General features: G+C 43.3%; 1 protein-coding gene across 1 annotated transcript in view; it reads left to right on the forward strand.

Moving 5' to 3' along the window:
• Positions 1 to 6,499: 6,499 nt before the first annotated feature.
• Positions 6,500 to 22,891, forward strand: part of LOC132589603 (cytosolic phospholipase A2 beta-like) — a 122,434-nt gene continuing 106,042 nt past the window's right edge. Inside the window, exon 1 of the mRNA XM_060262354.1 lies at positions 6,500 to 6,624. Coding sequence (XP_060118337.1) covers positions 6,604 to 6,624 — 21 coding nt within the window. The 5' untranslated portion in view covers positions 6,500 to 6,603. The remainder of the gene's footprint in view (positions 6,625 to 22,891) is intronic.

The raw sequence follows: 22,891 nt of genomic DNA on the forward strand, positions 1-22,891 counted from the left end.
AAACTTTATAAAGGACATAGACAAACACAATTAAATATTTTTAAAAGGTTAAAATAAAACATGCTTAAAACATTAGCACTCTTGCAAATTTTGTTTATTTAACAGTCTGATAACTGACACCTCTTGCTCAGAATTATTGCATCAAGATCTGGAGACAATGTCTGTGTTGTAACAATCTTGAGTATGGTGTTCAGGTGTTGTTCAGGTGTGTATCTGTAAGTTGCAAACCTGCTTTTGATTTATTGACATCCATTACAAAAATCTCATGGTCAATGCTTTGAGCCTAAGACCCAGAGGAAAACATGAAATGGCTGGGCATTGCGAGCTTTTGTACATGTTGCTTCATGTGCTGGTCAAGAACACGTGAAGGCATGATGACATAGACTGAGGGCTAAGTTTTTATCTACAAAACTATAGTCTTCTCCAAAGAAATAACTACAACTCCTATGTAGCAGTGAAGAATAGGGAGATAGCAATGTATAGTGGTCAGTATCAGTCTAAAAACTGGGAAGTTTATGTTCAAAACCCAAAGGAAATGTGCTGGGTGAACTTGGTCTGGACACACTCTCAGCCTAATCCACCTCATGGGCTTGTTGTTATTCATCATCTAAATAGTTCACATTGCTTTCCTACTGAGAAAGACTGGATCTTGAAAGCATGAATACAGGGATAAAGGGGAAGCAAACACAGTTGTACCCAGGAGAACCCTGGCATAATGAACTACTTAATCTTAAACCAAAAAAGCCAAGAAGCAAGATTCAACCCTTCCTCCTGCTGTTCTTGAAGGAAGGTATAAGATAATTCCATTTGATCAGAGACTTTGCCAGTGTGAGTTGCAAGAAACAGAAAGAATCGAACACGTGCTTCTAAGATGTTCTTGGTATAGTTTGGCCTGTGCTCAATACATTATCCTAAGCCAGGGCTAAATGAGTCTGCTCAGGTAGTCTGTCTCCTCTCAGATGCCAATCCGAATATCACAAAACAGGTAGCTAAGTTTTGTAATGCTTGTCTTTGTATTAGAAATGCACATATCTCTTGATTTTATTGATACTTTTATTATTTTACTATTCTATTTTAACCATGGATAATTTTGCCACTCAGTATTTAAATTTAAATTATTAGGCTTTTATAGTTGGCTTGGTGCTGTATAAATAAACTGTACATAATGGACCCAACAAAATCTGTGTGCGTGTATGCACGCCTGCATGCGTGCGTGCTTGTAGCAAGGCAAATAGTTCATACCTTGAATAAAAAGTAAAGATACTTTCTTTGTATCTCTGCCATGCAATTGAGGGAACTGTGCAAAGTAGGACCTAGTGTCTTCCATGGAGACACTGGGACTCAGTCAGATTATATTGACCCCCACTCACCAGGCTGGACACACAGTGGACCTGATCTTTGGGGCTGGGATAATACCCGATCTGATAGCCGTTGATAAAGTTCCATGGTCAGATCATTATGCCCTGAAAGTCCGACTGGACTTGCAGCCCTCCTCCTGTTCAGGTGGCGAGCAGATTTATACTCGCCTGTGGAGCCATTTGAACTCAGAGTGGCTTCAAGAGGCTCTGTGGGATCCAATGCCCCCTGGCAGGTTGTTAGATGAGTTAGTAGAGGACTGGTACTCCTGGTTCTCTGTAGCCGTTGACAACATTGCCCCCCGGCGCCCTCTTCGTCACCGCACCAAAGCAGCTCCAATGTATACCCTGGAGCTACAGAGGATGAAACGGCAACTTTGATGGCTAGAGTGAGTGTGGCAGAGATCTTATGACGAGGAGTCTAGAACTTCTTATGAAGACCTATGAGAAGGCAGTTAAGTCCGCTAAGAAGGAATTCTTTGTGGCCTCCATTGCGTCAGCGAAATCACGCCTAGCCCAATTATCTAGAATAATTTGCTCATTAACTACAGTGCCGACAGGCAATCTAAAAGCTAGGGAATTGGATATAGACTGTGAGGCTTTTGCGACCTACTTCGGAGACAAGACCTTGACTCTCTACCAGGATCTTCCAGCCATAGTTGATACAGGAACTGGAAGCCCGTTGTCCGTCCTCTGGTCCCATGCTGGACCACTTCAGTTGACCTTCTCAGGAAGATGTGGACAGGATCTTGGCTGCAGTGAAGCCGACCGCTTGCCCATTGGACCCATGTCCATCCTGGCTTCTTAAAGCAGGTGGTGAGGGTATCCAAGGTCCTTTAGCTGATATTGTTAACTTGTATTTGGAAACGGGGACTTTTCCAGCTAAACTTAAAGAGGCAGTGGTTCGCCCATTTTTAAAAAAGCCATCTTTGGACCCGATGGTCCTGGTCAATTACCACCCAGTTTCAAATTTACCGTTCCTGAGTAAGGTAATTGAGAAAGTGGTGGCAGAGCAGTTCCAAGGTTTCCTGGAGGATACTTCTATCCTTGATCCCTTCTAGTCTGGCTTTTGTCCTGGCTATGGGATGGAGACTGCCTTGGTCGCCCTCACTGATGACCTTACAAGGCATCTGCATCAAGGCGGGTCAGCGCTGCTATTGTTGTTAGACCTTTCGGCAGTGTTTGACACAGTCAATTATGATCTAATGCCGATATTGGAGTCCAGGGGGGAGCCTTACAGAGGTTGTCCTCCTTTCTCTGTGATCGGGGACAAAGAGTGGTGATTGGTGAGCAGATCTCCCTGCAGCACTCACTTGAATGTGGTGTGCCACAGGGAGCTATTCTCTCAACAATAATGTTTAACATTTACATACGCCCCCTTGCCCAGATTGCCCGAGGTTTTGGGCTGGGTTGTCACCAGTATGCATATGACACCCAGCTCTATCTGTTGATGGATGGCCATGCAGACACTGCCCCGGATCATCTGACCAGGGCGCTAGAAGCTGTGGCTGGATGGTTGTAGTTAAACTGGCTGAAGCTTAATCCAACTAAGACGGAGGTCCTGTACCTGAGTTGAGGGGGGTTAAGATTGGACGTCTGCCTCCCCACCCTGGATGGTGCTCCTCTTGTGCCAGCCCAGAAGTTGAGGAGCCTAGGCATGACACTGGATGTCTCCCTTTCTATGGAGGCCCAGGTGACAGCAGTTCCGCGATCTGCATTTCATCATCTTCGGCAGGTCAAACAGCTAGCGCTCTATCTGACCCCCCCCACGACTTAGCTACAGTGATCCATGCAATGGTCACTTCCAGGTTGGACTACTGTAACTTTCTCTACGCAGGCTTGCCCTTGGCACTGATCTGGAAACTCCAACTGGTGCAAAATGTGGCAGCTTGGCTGTTAATTGGATTGTCTCTATGGGCAAGCAGTCGGCCGATACTGTGCAAATTGCACTGGTTACTGATTGAGTACCCAATTCGCTTCAGAGTTTTAGAACTGACATTTAAAGCCTTATGCGGATCGGGACCAACATACTTGCAGGACCGCCTCTCCCCAAACGAGCCCTGAAGACTGCTGCAATCTGCCAATCAGCACCCTCTGGCCATCCCTGGCCCAACAGATGTTCGGTTTGCCTCAAACAGGGCCAGGGCTTTTTCAGCCCTGGCACTGGCCTGGTGGAATCAGCTCCCTGTGGAGATCTGGGTCCTACCAGATTTGCTTCCATTCCATAGGGCCTGAAAGATGGAGCTGTTTTGCTGGGCCTTTGGTTGAGGCAAACAGACGTCCTCTCATTCTACTGTCTGTACCATCTATTGCCCTCTCCCACAATGGGCTGAAAAGCTACAGTGAGCCGAAAAATTATGCTTTCACCTAAAATATGTGCCTGCCTGTGTATATTTCTGAGTTTTTGAGTTATGTTTTATTCATACATTATTAACTTATTGTTGTATTTTAACTGTTTTACCATGACTGTCATCCGCCCTGAGACTGCATGGGAAAGGGCAGAATATAAATTGACCAAATAAATAAATAAATAACGTAAGCTCTTGCTCTTCCCCTCTCTCCCTCCCCAGGGGATGAGGAGGGGGGAGGAGCCTCAGCCCTTGGCTCAATAGCTCTGCTGTGCAATTGAGAGAGCTTGGCAAAGTAAACTCTTGCTCTTTCCCCTCCTCCCTCCCTCCTTTCCCTTCCTCCTAAGGCTGCCAAGCCCCAGGTACAGGCAGGGAATCTCCTGCCTGGGAGGTTCTCATTGCACCTGCCCACATTGGGCTGGCAGGGGAACCTCCCCCTGCATCGCTGGCACGATGATGTCACACGGAAGTGATGTAAAACTCTATGATGCAATAGGTACCATAGAGTTTTAACCTCCCAAATGGCTAGGGTGTCCAGGAAAACCATAGAGTTTTCCTGGAAACACCCAGAGCAGCCCTGCACGGGTGCTGCCATTTTGATGACATCATGTCTGGGTGACGTCATTTCATCACATGTGCATCGCGCATGTGGATGTCCCCCGCAGGGAGATGAAGAGGACTTGGCAACCCTACTCCTTCCTTCCCCAAGAGAGGAAGACAGACTTTGCTCTGTAGCCCATGTGTGATTGAGAGAGCCTGGCAAAACAAGCTGTGACTCAGAAGAAAGCAAGAGAGAGGGAGAAGGAAGCAGATGACAGACAAGCCCTCATGGGCTGCATACAAGCCCCATGGGGGCCAGATGCAGCCTGCACATTTGACAACCCTGCTATAGGGTTTCAAGACCAGAATTGTTCAGTGGTGGGTTGCTATTGCCTGCCTCTGTGTAGTGACCCTGGACTTCTTGGAGGTTCCCCATCCAACTAATAATTAGAACTGAGCATGCTTAGCTTCCAAGAGCTGACAAGATTGACCAGAGCAGCACCCATCACCCATTCTCAATATTCCAGAATTGTCCACAGACTCAAGAAGCTTGCAGACCCTCAGCTTAGTGCAATACAACACAGTGTATTTGAGGTGTACTTTGATGTTTCTTTCTCTTTAAGCAGGAGGTGTTTATTGAAGTCACTGACCTCAGTCAATCATTTTTCTCCCACTCTGGCTTCTGCCCAATAAACCTTGCATTTCTACCTCCAACCTCTGCCAAAGTAGGCACTTTCCTTTTAAAATAGATGTTGTTTTAATATCTCTGAATAAGTGCTTCTACCTGTCCAGTGAAAGGAGAAGCCTTTGATCCTAATAAGCCCTGCCCATTAATTGAAATTAAAGTGACAGGTGATCTGATAATAGACCTCTGTCTTTTCTAGTTTAATTGTAAGCTGTCTTTGACTAGCTTAGAATTCCAACCCCTCCTGCTTCATTCCACCCTGATGTGTATGCAGGGCTATTTGTTTAGATTCAGTGAAAACAGGGGTTAAAGTGATAGAACTTTTGTGATAGAACCATGCAGGAAAAGAAAGCTAAGCATTTATGCTTTCCTTTAATAAAGAAAAGAGCCCCATGGCACAGAGTGTTAAAGCTGCAGTACTGCAGTCCTAAGCTCTGCTCATGACCTGAGTTTGATTCCCGGTGGAAGCTGGGTTTTCAGGTAGCTGGTTCCAGGTTGACTCAGCTTTCCATCCTTCCGAGGTCAGTAAAATGAGTACCCAGCTTGCTGGGGAGAAAGTGTAGATGACTGGAGAAGGCAATGGCAAACCACCCCCTAAAAAGTCTGCTGTGAAAACGTTGTGAAAGTAACGTCACCCCAGAGTCGGAAACGAATGGTGCTTGCATAGGGGACCTTTCCTTTTTCCTTTTCCTTAATAAAGAAGTGGCTGTCCCTCAGTCCCCTCTGAAGAACAAAATCAGCAAGACCAGGCCACCAATAGACAAGGTAGTGCCTTTTATATATATATCGGATGTAGTCAATGTGACTTTGTATATTAACCAAAAGGCAAAGAACGGTTCATTCTCCACCCACCCCCAAAATTAGCCTATAAGCATTGAGTATGTTCCAGGAGCCTAGAATGTCAAGAACAGTTATAGTTAGAGAATCTTGGATAAGGGATATTTTGGGAAGCAAAGTGGGATTTTCAAATTCTGTACCCCCTGATTTCTTATGGCCTCAAGCTCATAACAACAAACATCTTACTGTGACACTGTTCAGAGAAAATTTGGCTGTATGAGCAGTATAATTAAAGTATAAGTGCTATACTCATGGTTTATGCTCCAAATATACCACAAGACAGAAACATGCATGGCACTAGTTCTGTGTTACATGAAGCTTTCCACAGTATAACTGTATGTAAGCCAAATATGTGAACCGTGAAATATTAGCCTCTAGATCCGTATTTTCCCTGCCACTTACCTTCACATTTAGTGCATGTGCATTATCACAGAACCTGTTACTCCCCAAACATTAGTACGTTTCTGAAAAGCAGCACCATATAAAGTAGCTAATATCATGCCAGCAACATTTGTGAAAGTTGCAATTTTTTTTTACTACTGTAGGTATCTAATGTAATATAGTTGCAAAGAAATGTCAGTCTCTGTGAAATAAGCAAGGTAAAATACAAGCAACCAATCTGGTCTTATGATACTGAAACATGGATATTTCAGATATTTCTCATGCTAGGAGTATGCATCCTCTCCACTTTCAGGAGTCATGGAGGGTGGAGCTCAGAGTGTACATATATAAACCTGTCTTTTGGGATGTCTCAATGAAGTGACAAGTTTGATTGCAGCCTTCTGTCAACCTGTTGCTCAGGTACTGCTTGTGATTGTGCCAGTATTTCTTGCTGAGAATGGAGAGCACAGCACAAAAGGTAAGAAAATAATTTCTCTGTACTTTTGTAGCTGCTGAAAGAGGCTCTGCAGGGAAAGTATTTGTATAGACATCCAGGTCTTCAGATTTTTATCCCCTGAAATCTAATGGACATTATTGGATGTAAATCTGTATTTTTAGTGAACATAGTTTTGTATGTCAGATAATTTCAGGAAGTAGTGACTCTTTTGTAGGAGGAAGATATCATTTACACAGGGAGGAAGACATCATTTACATTAATATTTGGTTATTCAATCAAAGTAACAGATTAAAATGTATTAACATTTTATAATAGAAATGAATTTGTGTTATCAAAAAATAGAATATATGAAAAAGACAATTCAGTAGGATTTAGGAGATACAGAATATGCCCATTTATTTTTATTTAGAGAATTTTTCACCCACTTATTTCTGGAACTGAAGGCAAATTACAGTTAATATTAAACAATATAAATTAGAAATCTATGTTAGCAAGACCATACACTGAACATGAGTCAGCAGTGTGGTGCGTTAGCTAAAAAAGCAAATGTGATTTTGGGCTGTATCAACAGAAGTATAGTGTCCAGATAATGTGAAGTGATGGTATCACTTTACTCTGCTCAGATTAGATAGCATCCAGGGTAATGTGTTCAGTTTTGGGCACCATAATTTAAGAAGGATCTAGAGAAGCTGGAACATGTCCAGAAGAGGGCAACAAAGATGGTGAGGGGACTGGAGACCAAGTCCTATGAGGAAAGGTTGAAGGAGTTGGTATGTTTACCCTGGAGAGGAGATGGCTGAAAGGTGATATGATCTTCAAGTACTTGAAGGGCTGTCATATAAAGGATGGTGAGGCATTGTTTTCTGTTTCCTGAGAAGGTCAGACCAGAACCAACAGGTTGAAATTAAATCAAGAGATTGGCTAAACATTAGAAAGAACTTCCTGACAGAGCAGTTCCTCAGTGGAACAGGCTTCCTTGGAAGGTGGTGGGCTCTTCTTCTTTGAAGGTTTTTAAACAGAGTCTAGATGGCCATCTGACAGCAATGCTGATTCTGTGAACTGGACTTGTTATAGGTTATATATGATAGTTATATGTTATATTTGAAATTGTATGTTACATTTTTACAAAATAAAAATATATTAAAAAAAAAAACTTAGGCAGACTATGAGAGGGAGGGCAGAAGGAGTTGCATCAGTGCTTAGTTCTTGTGGCCCTTTCTTACACACCCAGGGGAATGCCAGTTATCACTTTGGGGTCAGGATAATAATTTTATCCAGGCCAGTTTGCCCAGGGATCCGGGAGGGGTTTTTTTTTGCCATCTTCTGGGCATGGAGCAGGGGTCACTGAGGGAGTGTGGGGGGAGGTAGTTGTGAATTTGCTGCTTTGTGCAGGGGGTTGGACTAGATGACCCTGGAGGTCCCTTCTGACTATGATTCTGTCTGTTCTTACAAAACAAAAGCAAAACAAAACACAGCTGGGTAGCAATGTCAAAAGTCCTTCCTTACAACTTTACATATCTTGTGGAATCTCAGCAATGTGGAAGCCTTCCTAACAGCTTCAGACAGGCTATCCAATAGAATAGAATCAACTACTAAAAAACATCCAGAATCTGATACTGGCTGACCTAACAACCCTAGGAGAGGGTTTAACCTGTAAGGTGTTGGCCAGAAGAGCAGAAATATCACACAGTTTGAGACAATACTCATGCTGATAAATTTAGTTTCCCAATCTTCATTTGCCGAATTTCCACAGAAAAGTCTGGTTATCAATTTGAATAGTAGTAGGTTTTCATTGCACGCCAATTAATTTATCATATTTTAAGTCAATCTGCTGAATGTTTTGACTAATTGTAAATGTATCACTTAAATGTTTAAACATTTAAAGGTTCACAATCTGTCTAGCTCACATCTAATTTTTAATGTGGTCATATGTGTGGCTAATTCAGTCTTGAAATTGAGCCATGGAACAGACACAAACCAGCATAAAGCCCCAGGCTTGCAGAAAAGTCTGGAAAAATTTAAACCAAAATATATTAGGGGGTTAAACCTCCAATGCAAGATAATTGAATCAGAGCCTGTAACTTTAAGAAACCAATGTCCTCAGCAGCCACAGCAGCCAATATGGTCTAGTAATTAGAGTTTTGAACAAAGATCTGGGGATTGATGCTTGACTCTCCATTCTGCCATGGAAGCTCACTGGCTGACCTTGGGCCAGTTACATAGTTTCAGCCTAAACTGCTCTACAGGGTTGTTGTGAGGATAAAATGGAACAAGAGAGAATTCTGAAAGCTGCTTTCGATACACAATGTGAAAAAGGAAGGGTATAAATAAATACAGCTGGAAATGGGAGACAGATAAAAGGTAGGTTGGCAAGTGGGTGGGAAGGAGAGAAGAAAGCATGTAAAAGTGAAACTGTGCAGGTCAGTGCTGGATTAAACCCTGCAGAGGCCCCTAGACAGTCAAAATCTCGGGGGGGGGGCTTGCAAATTATCTCAGAGTCAGAGCACCAGCCCTGCAGCCCAGTGCCCATGCTGCAGCCTGCTGGCACCTTCTCAAAAGCCTCTTTGACAGAGATGTGAGGGGAAGATAGAGAGAGGTAAACTTGGCAATGATGCTAGCAACAGCCTCACCAGGCAAATTGGGCAAAGAGCGGCTCAGTTGCTGGCTGTGCATGCAGGCTCTGAGGGCTGCAAGCAGGGGGAATACTGGGGAGGAAAGCCAGCCTGGGGCCCCTAAAGGTTTGGGGGTCCATAAGCCAGTGCCTACTTGGCCTAATTGTTAAACCAGCCCTGACGCAGGTTGTTAGGAAGAGTGGAAGAAGACACAGTATGGGGTGGGGGGTGGGGATACAGGAGAACGTGAGCTGCCCAGCACTAATCCACCTAGGCTGGTGGCTGATCCAGTGTCTGGTACCATACAGAGTTTTGCCAGGGAGAGTCTGCTGGGGGAAAAAAGGAGGGAAAGCTGAAGACAGGGGGCAGATAAAGGTAGGTTAACTGGTGAGTGGGAAGGAGAGAAGGAAGCAGGAACAGGGAACAGGCTGTAGTGGCTTTTAGAGAAGGGAAATAGGAAATAGTGGAGGGAGGGGGAAAATTTTGCAGATCCTCTGCTTGTTCTTACATGTTATCAGTTCTGCCATTGATTTTTGTTAGAAGAATTAAAATGTTAACATGTTCCAGTGTCAGTCTTATGTGCAGGCAGTGAACAATATGGTCAGCACTGAAAACACATTACATAGGAACTATTGATCATGGAATCACACATAACCACTTGCCAGTTTTCCAAGCCTTAGAAAACACTGCACATGAACTTTCCATCAATCCAATGTTCTGCCTCCTGATGCCTCCTGATGCCTCTAATGAATGCCTCTTGATATTACTTTTTCCTATTGCCTGCTTCACATGCTTCTTTTTGGTGTAATTAATTAATTATTGTATCATAGTGGGTGTAGCATACCCAGTCTAAAGTACCATACAGAGTCAGTCTAAAGGACTCTGTCTAAAGATTGTCTGGCAGTCTGAAACTCTTGCTTGTTTTGTGGCAAGCTAGGTTTATTTTTTGGGTTGGGAGAACTGTGATTGACCCAAGGTTACCCAACTGGCTTCAAGTGGAGGAGCAGGGAATCAAACCCAGTTCTCCAGATCAGAGTTTGTGACTCTTAACCACTACACTAAAATGGCTATCTTTTTTGATGTAGTCTTCACCTAATGGCACTGCTATAGCACCGGCTCTATTGACTTAGCCAGTTCAGCACAGGATGTTCTTCTGTTTGTGACTGTTCAGAAGCCTCCTTTTAGGAGCAAGCTGTATGACAAAAAGAAACTGCTTGTGTTGATAGCATGGATTTAGCAGGGAGGTAATTAGTTTGCAGCTGTGGTAGAATCACTGGGTTTTATGGAATATTCCAGAAAGTTCACGACAGCAGCCTGGAAATCCAAAACTCTTCCTGTTTTCTCAGGACTTCTGATTCTGATGTGAGTTTGGAGAAGACTGTTACAAATTGGATATATTGTTTGAAATTGAAATGGACTTTTCAACAGACATGGCAGTTGTACATTTTAAAGTGGAGAGAAGGGACAAGATGTCCTCTATTAATTGTTGTTTTGCATCTTGTGACTGAAGCTTTGGGACACTGGATTCTAGTGTGTTTTACATGACTGGATCAGGTAATGCTGCTTAACCTGGAGCAGTACTTGCTGGCTTTTGAGTGCCAGAGAAATGCATTCCAATATACCATTCTAAATGACATTACATTCAAATCTTAATTGCATTCAGGGCTTTTTTCCCCCAAGGGGAACATGGTGGAATGGAGTTCTGGAACCTTTTTGTAGAAACAGAATTCTCAAAAAAATTGTAAAAGTTCATGAGGAGCACCCATGTGTTTCTCCCTCACTCTCCTCTTGAGAGTTCCAGCATTACATTACAATCACTATTATAATATGCTATTCAAAAGAAATACACTAAAATACAGAGGATGTATAACCCTTCTTGGTGAGAATACAGCTGTAAGGACTGAATGAGTTTAACATATGTAGTGAGATAAGAAATCAATATCCCTGTTAAGTCCTGGGTGAGTTGTCCCAAGTATTGTAATAACTTGCAATTCAGCAATTTCCCTTTTCACTCTGTTCCTGGAGTTCCTTTGCAATAAAACTTTGAGGTCAACCCCTACACCAAAGAATTAACGGACACAAATCTGATGTCAAGAATCACAAGACTCAGAAACCTCTAGGAGAACACTTCAACCTTCCAGGACATTCAAAGGGTGACCTCTGTGTAGCTGGTTTATTTCAATGCATTTCTCTAGTCTGGTAACAGAGGAAATATCACACCACACTACAAATCACCTCACCTCAAAAAAAAGGATGCTGTCAGTTACCTCCATGCATGAGAGGAGATGGAGTGTAACATCAGTTCTCAGTTAATTACTCTTAGCACTCCACAATTAAGAGGAATACATTTATACATCTATATCCAATTCCACCATATTTATTTGCTTCACTGTCACCCGCACTGAATTAAATCCAAATGAATGGTAACTATATAAACTTAGCTTGTTATTCCTGTTTGCATCTGTTAAAACATCTTCATTATGTTGTACGCTAATTTGCTGTTCAACCTCTACCTATATGTATAGACTGGTAACTTCTATTTCAATGTATCTGAGGAAGTGTGCATGCACATGGAAGCTCATGGCATGAAATTAATATTGTGAAAAGACATATTCACCAAAGTAGGCTGAATTCAGACAGATTAAGAGCAGCACTCAGATGATTCTAGAATCCACACAAGAGGAAATCTTAATAGGGTGGCTGCAACCGTGTATCAGAAAACAAGACACTGTCCAATTCCTTGTTCATCCAAGAGTCCTTAATCAGCACCAGCAGTATGTTAATACATGTAGATAGCAGTAGTACTTAATAGATGTCTTTGCCTCCCAGAGTTAAAGAGCCGTTTCAAATGTCTGTAGTATGGTATGGCCTGTCTCCTACAATAGCTGCATGTGTGGAGTAGACCTTGGAGAGCAGGATGTGAGGACATATATGAAATGTGGGTGTTTTAATAACCCAAATATACAGATAGTGGATTAGATGCAAGGGACAATGGGGGTGGTGGACAGGGAATGCACTGACAATGAGGAATGCAAATAGTGAACATTCTTCGACCTCTTTGAAACCCAAAATGAAAGACTTACCTACCAAAATCCATAGAGCTGTTTATGCACCAGTAGGTTGCTTGCCTACCTCAGTGCAGAAGGCTTTCTATGGATACATTTTCTGAATACATAACATTACTGGAGGAATCTTGGGCAGGTAGCATGTGTGTATCTGACTTCAGACATAAGAACATAAGAGAAGTCATGTTGGATCAGGTCAATGGCCCATCCAGTCCAACACTCTGTGTCACACAGTGGCCAAATATATGTGTGTGTTTATATACACTCTCTCTCTCTCTCTCTCTCTCTCACACACACACACACACACAAACATATATATATATACACCGTGGCTAAGGCCACTGATGGACCTCTGTTCCATATTTTTATCCAATTCCATCTTAAAGCTGGCTATGCTTGTAGCTGCCACCACCTCCTGTGGCAGTGAATTCCACATGTTAATCACCCTTTGGGTGAAGAAGTACTTCCTTTTATCCGTTTTAACCTGACTGCTCAGCAATTTCATCGAATGCCCACGAGTTCTTGTATTGTGAGAAAGGGAGAAAAGTACTTCTTTCTCTACTTTCTCCAACTCATGCATAATCTTGTAAACCTCTATCGTGTCACCCCGCAGTCGACGTTTCTCCAAACTAAAGAGCCCCAAGCGTTTTAACGTTTCTTCATAGGGAAAGTGTTCCAAACCTTTAATCATTCTAGTTGCCCTTTTCTGCACTTTTTCCAGTGCTATAATATCCTTTTTGTGGTGCGGTGACCAGAATTGTACACAGTATTCCAAATGAGACCGCACCATCGATTTATACAGGGGCATTATGATACTGGCTGATTTGTTTTCAATTCCCTTCCTAATAATTCCCAGCATGGTGTTGGCCTTTTTTATTGCAAATGCACACAGTCTTGACATTTTCAGTGAGTTATCTACCACAACCCCAAGATCTCTCTCTTGGTCAGTCTCTGCCCGTTCACACCCCATCAACTTGTATTTGTAGCTGGGATTCTTGGCCCCAATGTGCATTACTTTGCACTTGTCCACACTGAACCACATCTGCCACGTTGACACCCACTCACCCAGCCTCAACAGATCCCTTTGGAGTTCCTCACAATCCTCTCTGGTTCTCACCACCCTGAACAATTTAGTGTCATCTGCAAACTTGGCCACTTCACTGCTCACTCCCAGCTCTAAATCATTTATGAACAAGTTAAAGAGCATTGGACCCAGTACCGAGCCCTGCGGCACCCCACTGCTTACCGTCATCCACTGCGAAGACTGCCCATTTATACTCACTCTCTGCTTCCTATTACTCAGCCAGTTTTTGATCCACAAGAGGACCTGTCCTTTTACTCCATGACTCTCAAGTTTTCTAAGGAGCCTTTGATGAGGAACTTTATCAAAAGCTTTCTGGAAGTCAAGGTAAACAACATCTATCGGGTCTCCTTTGTCCACATGTTTGTTCACCCCCTCAAAGAAATGTAACAGGTTAGTGAGGCAAGATCTTCCCTTGCAGAACCCATGCTGAGTCTTCCTCAATAACCCGTGTTCATCAATGTGCCTACTCATTCTGTCCTTGATAATGGTTTCTACCAATTTTCCCGGTATTGAAGTCAGACTGACTGGCCTGTAATTTCCCGGATCTCCTCTGGAACCCTTTTTAAAGATGGGGGTGACATTTGCTACCTTCCAGTCCTCAGGAACGGAGGCAAATTTCAATGAAAGATTACAGATTTTTGTTAGAAGATCCACAAGTTCAACTTTGAGTTCTTTCAGAACTCTCGGATGTATGCCATCCGGACCCAGTGACTTATTAGTTTTTAATTTGTCTATCAGTTGTAGGACCTCCTCTTTTGTCACCTCAATCTGACTCAGGTCTTTCAACACCCCTTCCAAAATTAGTGGTTCTGGGGCGGGCAAAAAGTTCTCGTCTTCCACAGTGAAGACGGAGGCAAAAAATTCATTTAGCTTCTCAGCCATTTCCCTATCCTCCTTCAGTAATCCTTTTACCCCATGGTCATCCAAGGGCCCCACTGCCTTCCTGGCTGGTTTCCTACTTCTAATATATTTGAAGAAATTTTTATTGTTGTTCTTTATGTTTTTTGCAATATGCTCCTCATAGTCCCTTTTTGCTTGCCTGATCACAGTCTTGCATTTGATTTGCCACAGCCTGTGTTCCCTTTTACTAATCTCACTTGGACTGGTTTTCCACCGCTTAAGGAGTCCTTTTTACCTTTTACAGCTTCCATTACTTTGTTTGTTAACCACGCAGGCCTTTTCTTATGCCTGTTTGTGCCTTTCCTAACTTGTGGTATGTATTTTATCTGAGCTTCTAGGATTATAGTTTTAAATAGTTTCCAAGCTTCCCCAAGGGTTTTGACCGTATGTACCTTTCCTTTCAGTTTCCTCCTCACATGCCTCAAAGAAATGTAACAGGTTAGTGAGGCAAGATTTTCCCTTACAGAACCCATGCTGAATATTCCTCAATAACTTGTGTTCATCAGTGTGCCTACTCATTCTGTCCTTGATAATGGTTTCTACTAATTTTCCCGGTATTGAAGTCTGGCTGGCCTGTAATTTCCCGGATCTCCTCTGGAGCCCTTTTTAAAGATGGGGGTGACATTTGCTACCTTCCAGTCCTCATGAATGGAGGCAGATTTCAATGAAAGATTACATATTTTTGTCAGGAGATCCACAAGTTTAACTTTGAGTTCTTTTAGAACTCTTGGATGTATGCCATCTGGACCTGGCGACTTATTAGTTTTTAATTCGTCAATCAGTTGTAGGACGTCCTCTCTTGTCACCTCAATTTGACTCAGGTCTTTCAACACCCCTTCCAAAATTTCCCTAACACAATGATTCCCAACCTTTTTCTCACCAGGGACCGGTTTTGTGGAAGACGATTTTTTCACGGACCAGTTGGGGGTGCTGCTGGGATTGTCATCCCAGGCTGTCCCCCCTGCCCATGCCCTGCCCCTGCTTCTCCATGGGGTTCTTTAAAATGAGAGGTAGGCAAAGGTCACTGCCTACCCGGGCGGATGAAAGAGGTGGTACTTCCTCTTTTGTCCACCCAGGTCCCAAGGGAGCAGAAGGGGTGATGCAGTGCTTCTGCCTTGCTCTGTGACCCAGTTGCTAACAGGCCACAGACTGGTACTGGTCCGTGGCCTGGGGGGTTGGGGACCCCTGCCCTAACAGGTTACTGGAATGTTGGACCTGACAGAGTCAGCTATCTTTTAAGGAATTAATACAGTTCAACAAAGGTTACTTTTCACGTTGCCCCAGCTGGAGGAGGCTGAATTGTTTCTCTGTGGAACAGGTTTTTGCATGTTCAGCTTGAATGCTGCAAGCTGATGTATAAAAGGCCTTGATTTCAACTTGTGACTTGACCTTGTTACATCAGACCATGTTTAATTATAGGTAGTTGTCAGCTACTCTTTTGCACCTGAAACTCCTGACATCCAAGTGGAACGTTCCAGTCTCTTTTGCAAGTCAATTACAGTTACCTTGCCTAAGCAACATGTCTGCACTCATAGTACCTGCAACAAGACAGTAACTTAACATTATGCAAATACTTATAAAGGACTTCCAGTGCATGCCCAGGGTGTGTATAATGCAATCTACAAATAGGGCTTTGCCAGCTTGGACTGAGTTTGACTTCCCTCTGCCTTCAGATTGCATTAGACAGATAAATGACTAGTTTTTAAATGCTGTTTGAATTATGTGCCTTGCCCTTTACCCATGCTTCAAGGAACCTTTCAGCTTTTAATGTTTTTTAAGTGCTGCATGAATGATTAAAATTGTTTGTGAGTTACTTTATTATTTTTTAATGAAGTAGAGCATCATGTAGCAAAACCTCTCTGGAATTTGAACAGGTGGTAGTTATGGTTTCTCTTGCGCTGTTTTCCTGGCCTGAAGACCATTGGGAAAACCTATGCATACAACATTAGTACACAGGTAAAGCCCCCCCCGCCCCCCCAAAAAAGAAAAAAGAAAAGAAAATGGCAGCTCCCAGGGCAGTTACAGGGTAGGGCTGCTAACTCTGCCTTGGAAAATTCTTAAACTTCACAAACACTTGTCCATCTCAGAACTCTCAGACACTGCTAGTTTACAAACTCAAATGTGATATCCAAATATTTGAGTTTGTAAACTAACAGTGTCTGAGAGTTCTGAGATGGAAATGTGTTTGTGAAGTTTAAGAATTTGGATCCAATCTGAACAAAGCTTTAGTTCCAACTTGGATAAACTGGAACTACATCACTATTGGAACAATTGGAATTATACATATTGGAACTATAAAGTGGATCTATAAAGTGTACTATAAAGTGGAGAGTCAGATTGGTGTATTGGTTAAGTGCATGGACTCTTAAGATTGTTTACTGTGCTGCTTCTGTTTTGTGATGTCTGTTTTTATGATATTATTTTAACTGTTCTTTTATCGTTGTAAGCTGCCCTGAGCCCGCTTGTGGGCTAGGGTGGGATATAAATCCAAAAATTAAATTAAATTATCTGGGAAAACTGGATTTGATTTCCCACTCCTCCACTTGCAGCTGCTGGAATGACCTTGGGTCAGCCATAGCTCTTGTAAGAGTTGTCCTTGAAAGAGCAGCTGCTGTAAGAGCTCCCTCAGCCCCACCTACCTCACAGGTTGTCTGTTGTGTGTGTGTGGGGGAAGGTAAAGGAGATTGTGACTGCTCTGAGATTCAGAGCATAGGGTGGAATATAAATCCATCATCATCATCATCATCTTCTTCTGTGGTACTTGTGGTGGGAATCTATTGGTTTAATACCACTTTGAACTGGAGAAGTATTTGACATCAAGCATCTGCAAGTACTGGGATCAACACTGAGGACTGGGTATTACTCAATTAAGACTCTTTATAGAAGAATTCTGTTCCTATGGATGATTTACTTTGGATACTCTGCTTCACCTTAAAATCTGGAGGACTGACTGCATTGTTATCTCTTGTGCACATAATTTCTCTATATATGAAAGCTTACTCTGGTAAAAATATAGTATCCATAATTGTGTAAATTTGGGGTTACTGTGGGTGATTACAGACCGGCACTTTGGGCCAACTCAGAGACGGCTCTGAAATTGACCCAAAAAAATCCTTCCACACACAAACATCCGCCGCCCATCCCTGTCCTGCACTCACCCTGTTCTCCGTCCTCTGCATTCTGGCTCACTTTCGGTGGTAGCAAATTTCTGAGCCGGCAGCCAGTCACCCCATTGGTATCTGGAAGCAGCAGGGAGGATGCAAGGCGTCTTGACTGTGAGAAAGCGCCAAGCTGCCCCAAGCAGCTTCTGCCTTCCCTCCCCCCCTTAAAAACTGTTGGGACATGAGTGCTCGAGTGCTTAACTCGTAGGGAGAAGAAAAAGCCATCCAGCTTCTGAGGTGCCTCTGTGTCTGGAGGTGCCCAGCCGCCTGGCAGACGGGATGCAGGTGCTTCTCTGGAAAGTGTGTGGAGGCTTTGGGATGGCTCTTTTTGAGCTGGCCCAATTCGGGATGCCTCCCAACTGCCCCAAGCCACCGATCTGTTATTACCCTGTTTGTATTATTTTTGAAGTTTATTTGATATTGGGGGGTTCCCCTTAATTGACCTACCTGGAAGCTGGTAACCCTAGAAGCTGGATCTGTTGCAGAGTGCAAATCTAACACAGAAGAATTTTATTTGTGTGCAGGAAATAAAGTTTATAAGAAGTCTTTCTTTATATTAGTACACTAATAAGACTCTATATATGAAAGCTTACTCTGGTAAAAATTATTTATATTATTTCTTTATATTAGTAAACTAATATGGCTCTTTTATTATATATTATTAATTATATAGAGAGTAAAGATAGCATTCTAAGCTAATTAGGATGGAGAGAGATGCAGAAAAGCATGACTTGCTCTCATGGTGAAGAAATGGAGAAGGTGTCAGCTGCAAGGATGATTCCCTGAATGTAGAAATCAACACATCAAAGGGACAGCACCAGAGCAGTGGAAAGGAAGGATACACAGAGTCCTGACTTACCTCTCTCTCTCTGGCTCTATAGCCCCTCTGGATGTATTGATGTGCACTGAGACTAAGAAACATCACACAGTCCTCACTTCTCACAGGACTAGGGTTCTCTGGTCCAACTCAGGAAATATTTGGAACTTTGGGGGTACAACCAGGAGACTTTGGGGGTGGACCCAGGATCAAGGTTGTGGCAAGCAGAACTGAACTTTGAAGGGAGTTCTGGCCATCACATTGAAAGGGACCACACTCCTTTTAAATGCCTTCCCTTCATTGGAAATAATGGAGGATGGGGGCACCTATATTTGGGGCTCATAGAATTGGACCCCTGGTCCAATATTTTTGAAACTTGGAGGGGTTTTTTTGAGGAGAGGCACCAGATGCTGTACTGAAAACTTGGTACCTCTGTCTCAAATACAGCCTCCCTCAGAGTCCCAGATACCCATAGATCAATTCTCCATTATACCCTGTGGGAATTGGTCTCCATAGTGTCTAGCCGACATTCAACCTCTCCCCCTGCTTTCTGATAACCCTGAAGTGGCGGGTGAGGGGCTCTGAACAAGGGGATACCCTGTCCCAAACTGGGGATTGGCAACCCTACACAGGACCCTCTCTTAAAACTTTCTTCTCCTTTCCATCAGATGGCCACTGGTGCTGCTTTGACACAGAGCCTTGTCCTCCATGTTTATAGGGCCTCTGTCCTTTTTGCTTGGTCTCTGTGTTTCTTCTCTTTGTCATTTTTGGGGCCTTTGTTATCTCTTTGAGTCTTGCTTGGGTCTCATTGACTCCTCTCTGCCTACAGAGTTGTTCTCCAGGTTGTTGAGGGCTCTAGTTTCATGGTGGAACTACTGTGGTGGAGATGGCTCTGTAAAGATTCATCACCTTTTATGAGGTTTGTGGAGTCTGTTGAAACCATCTGTGCATGCCGCAGTTAGCAGTGCTGTATATAGTGTGTATGAAGTTCCTTTCACAGCTTCCAGAAGTCTGCTATGTCCCCCAACCCCTCTCCTGGAGAATCAGACCAACCTGCTGTTTGTATTTTGACTGAGCGACATGTTTCATATAAATACATTGAGGCCATCTAGAGTTGGAAGATCCTGTACACACAAGGGGCACTCTGTGCTTGAAACTGATTTTTAGAGCAAAATGTTTTCCTTTCAGGCAGGAAAGGCACCCTGTACATAAATCAGGAAAGCATGGCTATAATTCCCAGAGTCTTAAAACAGAAGGTTACAATCCTAGTAGGTCTAAACAGTGTAAGTGGTAAATCCTCTCTGTATATAAACAGATAACCATCAGAAAATTGCTATAGTGAGATGCCGTTAGAAAATGACTGTTCCCTTGGAAGTATATAGAATAGTTCTATTACATCAATTTATCAGCAAGACAAATCAAGTATCTCTTGTCTTATTGATCTTACCATGTGATCCCCCCTCTTTGCATCCTTATACTTCTGGTCAGCATCCAAAGCTAGCACAAACTCATTCTTTAAGACCCACTATGGCTTTGACCCAGTATGGCTAATAACCACTAAGAGACCCTTTCTCCATGAATGTCTAATCATGTTGAAAATGTAGAAACCCCCAACTTTCCTGTGACTAGCTTGGTTATACATATTTTGTGATTAGCACAAGCCACCCACTATTAGATATATGATAATGCAATTTAACATAACATGGGGAGATAACAAAATTTTAAAAGCAGACATTCCACCTCTTCTCACTATTTCTTGTATAGGTAATGATTGCTGCTTACCTGAAATTGTATATAGGGCTTCCAGTTCACCTGAGATGGAGGGAACCAGGAGCTAAAATGTGGTGCTTTATTAGGTAAGGAGATGGAGGCTGGTGAGATACAAGGGAGCTGAGGGGAACTGGGGCATTTTGGCACTTGGTGACTCAGGTCAAATGCTGGTAAATAGAGTCGTGGAGCTAACAGCAAAAGTTCATTCTCTAATGTGATTTATGCCATTGTATGTCAGCAATGGCCTTCCATCCTCTATATTGGATAAACAGGCCAGTGCCTATGAAAAAGAATATGTGGACATAAGTCTGACACTAGAAACCACAAAATCCAAAAAACAGTGAGAGAATGTTTTAACCCAGGACATTCAGTTGCTGATCTAAGAGTAGCATTTCTCTTACAAAGAAATTTCAAAGAAAGTTTAGAAAGAGAGGCTGCTGAATTGCAACTGATGAAGCTATATTGCATCCTTCTGGACTGAACTGAGACCTCGGTTTCCTGTCTCATTGCCAAAGCTGATTTTTCCCTGCCTGCTAGAAAGGTAAAGGTAGTGCAAACATCGAGTTGTTGCTGATCCATGGGGTGATGTGACATCACGATGTTTTCTTGGCAGACTTTTTATGGGGTGGTTTGCCATTGCCTTCCCCAGTCATCTACACTTTATCCCCAGCAAACTGGCTACTCCTCTGCATATCGTCCTCATCCAATCAAGCCTGATATTGTCATTCACCTTCTATTGTAATTTGGAATCTGAAATCACTCCAAGAAATAAGGACAGATGGACTAACATTTTAGCTGTATTTACATAACTGAGCAGTAACTCATGAAAGGTCATACACAGTCACAAATTTTGTTAGTCTTTAAGGTGCTACTGGACTCTTGCTCTTTTCTACTGCTACAGACAAACATGGCTGTCTTAATTTATCTCACAGGGTTGTTGTTAGGATAAAATGGAGAAGAAGAAAAAAGATGTAAGGTGTTTTAGATCCCTACTGAGAAGAAAAGGGGACATAAATAACTAATTAACTAATTAAATAGTTCTTTTTTCCCTTCCTTCCCTCTAATTCAGTTAACTTTGGAGAAGGTATAAAGAGAGTTATTTACTCACCCTTAAGTTAATGGAACTTTATCTTTATTTACCAGTACAAAAACTTAGAGATACTTTTCCCATTTCTCTTAGCCTATCAATGTTTTTAAAAAACAAGGTATCGGCAGCGATTTTGCATGTAGACATATCTGGATACAGTGTTCCAGAACAAGTTGTCCTGCAACCTAGTTCCAGAACAAATAGTACATATGTAACAACAAGAGACTTCTCAGGAAAGAGCTATTTTTGCTGTGTATGCAACTTTTAAGTACAAGTAAATGCAATCAGGTAGAAGTTGTGCTGTTTAGTATTTCACAAGTAGGAACCCATGTTATTTTTCTTTCCCCTCTTAATTTTATTTCCCTTCCCCCAGCACTGCAGCCAGGCCTGGCATGGCCATCTGTAGCTCCCAGCCTCCGCTGCTAGACCTGCCAAGGATTTCTCCCACCCATCAAGGATGACAGCAGTGAGCACAGCTCCCAGCTGCCACCCCCAATGCTGATGAACCGTGTGGGCCCTGAGCTCTGCTTCCAGGCCCGCTGAATATTCTTCCCTGGCCATTGACGAGGAAGATGGCTCCCAGCCTCCAGGCCCATTCCACTGATGTCAGTGAGCCCTGCACAGCTCTCAGAGTTGCTGAGGCTCCCCCCCCCCGCCACTATCGCTGTTTCCCTCCCATGATCCCTGCAGTTAGGTCCAGCACAGCTCCCAGACTCCATTTCTGGATCTGACATGGCATAATGTCATTGCTGAGGAGATGAATTGTAGAGCTGAATTTTGTCGCTATTATATGTAAAGAGACAGCTTATAGCATGTGCTGCAGAACAGAAAGTAGATCTGGAGGCTTAGATGATCTACATGACAGCAGGTGGCTGGCTGCCAGAGGTATTGCATCAGCCAACAGAGTCAGCATGACACAGCAAGTTGCTGATTGGCTGTCCAATGTATAAATGTACAGAGTAACTATGGTGTGTGTGGGTTAATGGAGTTGGAGTTGCAGCGGAGCATATTGTCAGTCAGAAGAGTGAGTGGTGTTGTAAATAAATGTATATAGTAGTTTTACAGCTACTGTGTACAGCCTTTATTCTTGCGTCGCTAAGAATCACCCTCTTGGACTCTAAGCGCATCGACAGGGTTATGGGCCAAGCACGCTTGCGTTGCGCCTAGAAGACCTGAGAAAGGTGGTAAAGAAAGGACGCTGAGTTGCTCCAGAGGCTGCCTAGGAGGTGAGACCAGCAGTGGCTGAAAGGAGTCTGAGCAGGATGGCTACAGCAGGAGCTACTGTGCTGGTGGAGAAGCTCACCACTACCAACTACAACACCTGGTCGCTGAGGTTAGAGCATTTCCTGAAGAGAGAGGGGCTTTGGGACTGTGTGTCAGCTCCTCCAGCTAATCCCACGCCAGCAGAGGCCGTTCAGGATCAATAAGCTCTAGCCACAATTATTCTAAGTGTTTCAGACGACCAGCTGGTGCATGTCCGTGGGCACCAGACAGCAAAGGAGGCTTGGGAAGCTCTCAAGGCTGTGAATGTACAGAAGTCAGCAGGTTCGCTGATATCCCTGTGTAGGAGGCTCTACAGGAAACGTATGCTGGCCGGGGAGTCCATGAGGGACCACCTCGACGGTATGTCTAATTGTTTCCAAGAGCTAGAAGCAAGGGGTAAAGCTGTGGCTGAGGAAGATAAAGTGTACATAATATTGAGCTCTCTGGATGAGAGATATGACATGCTGGTGATAGCATTTGAAGGGCAGGATGCCGACAAGCTAACTTTGCCTTACGTGACCGGCAAACT

The sequence above is a fragment of the Heteronotia binoei genome, chromosome 21 (assembly GCF_032191835.1).
Source record: "Heteronotia binoei isolate CCM8104 ecotype False Entrance Well chromosome 21, APGP_CSIRO_Hbin_v1, whole genome shotgun sequence".
Classification (NCBI taxonomy): domain Eukaryota; kingdom Metazoa; phylum Chordata; class Lepidosauria; order Squamata; family Gekkonidae; genus Heteronotia; species Heteronotia binoei.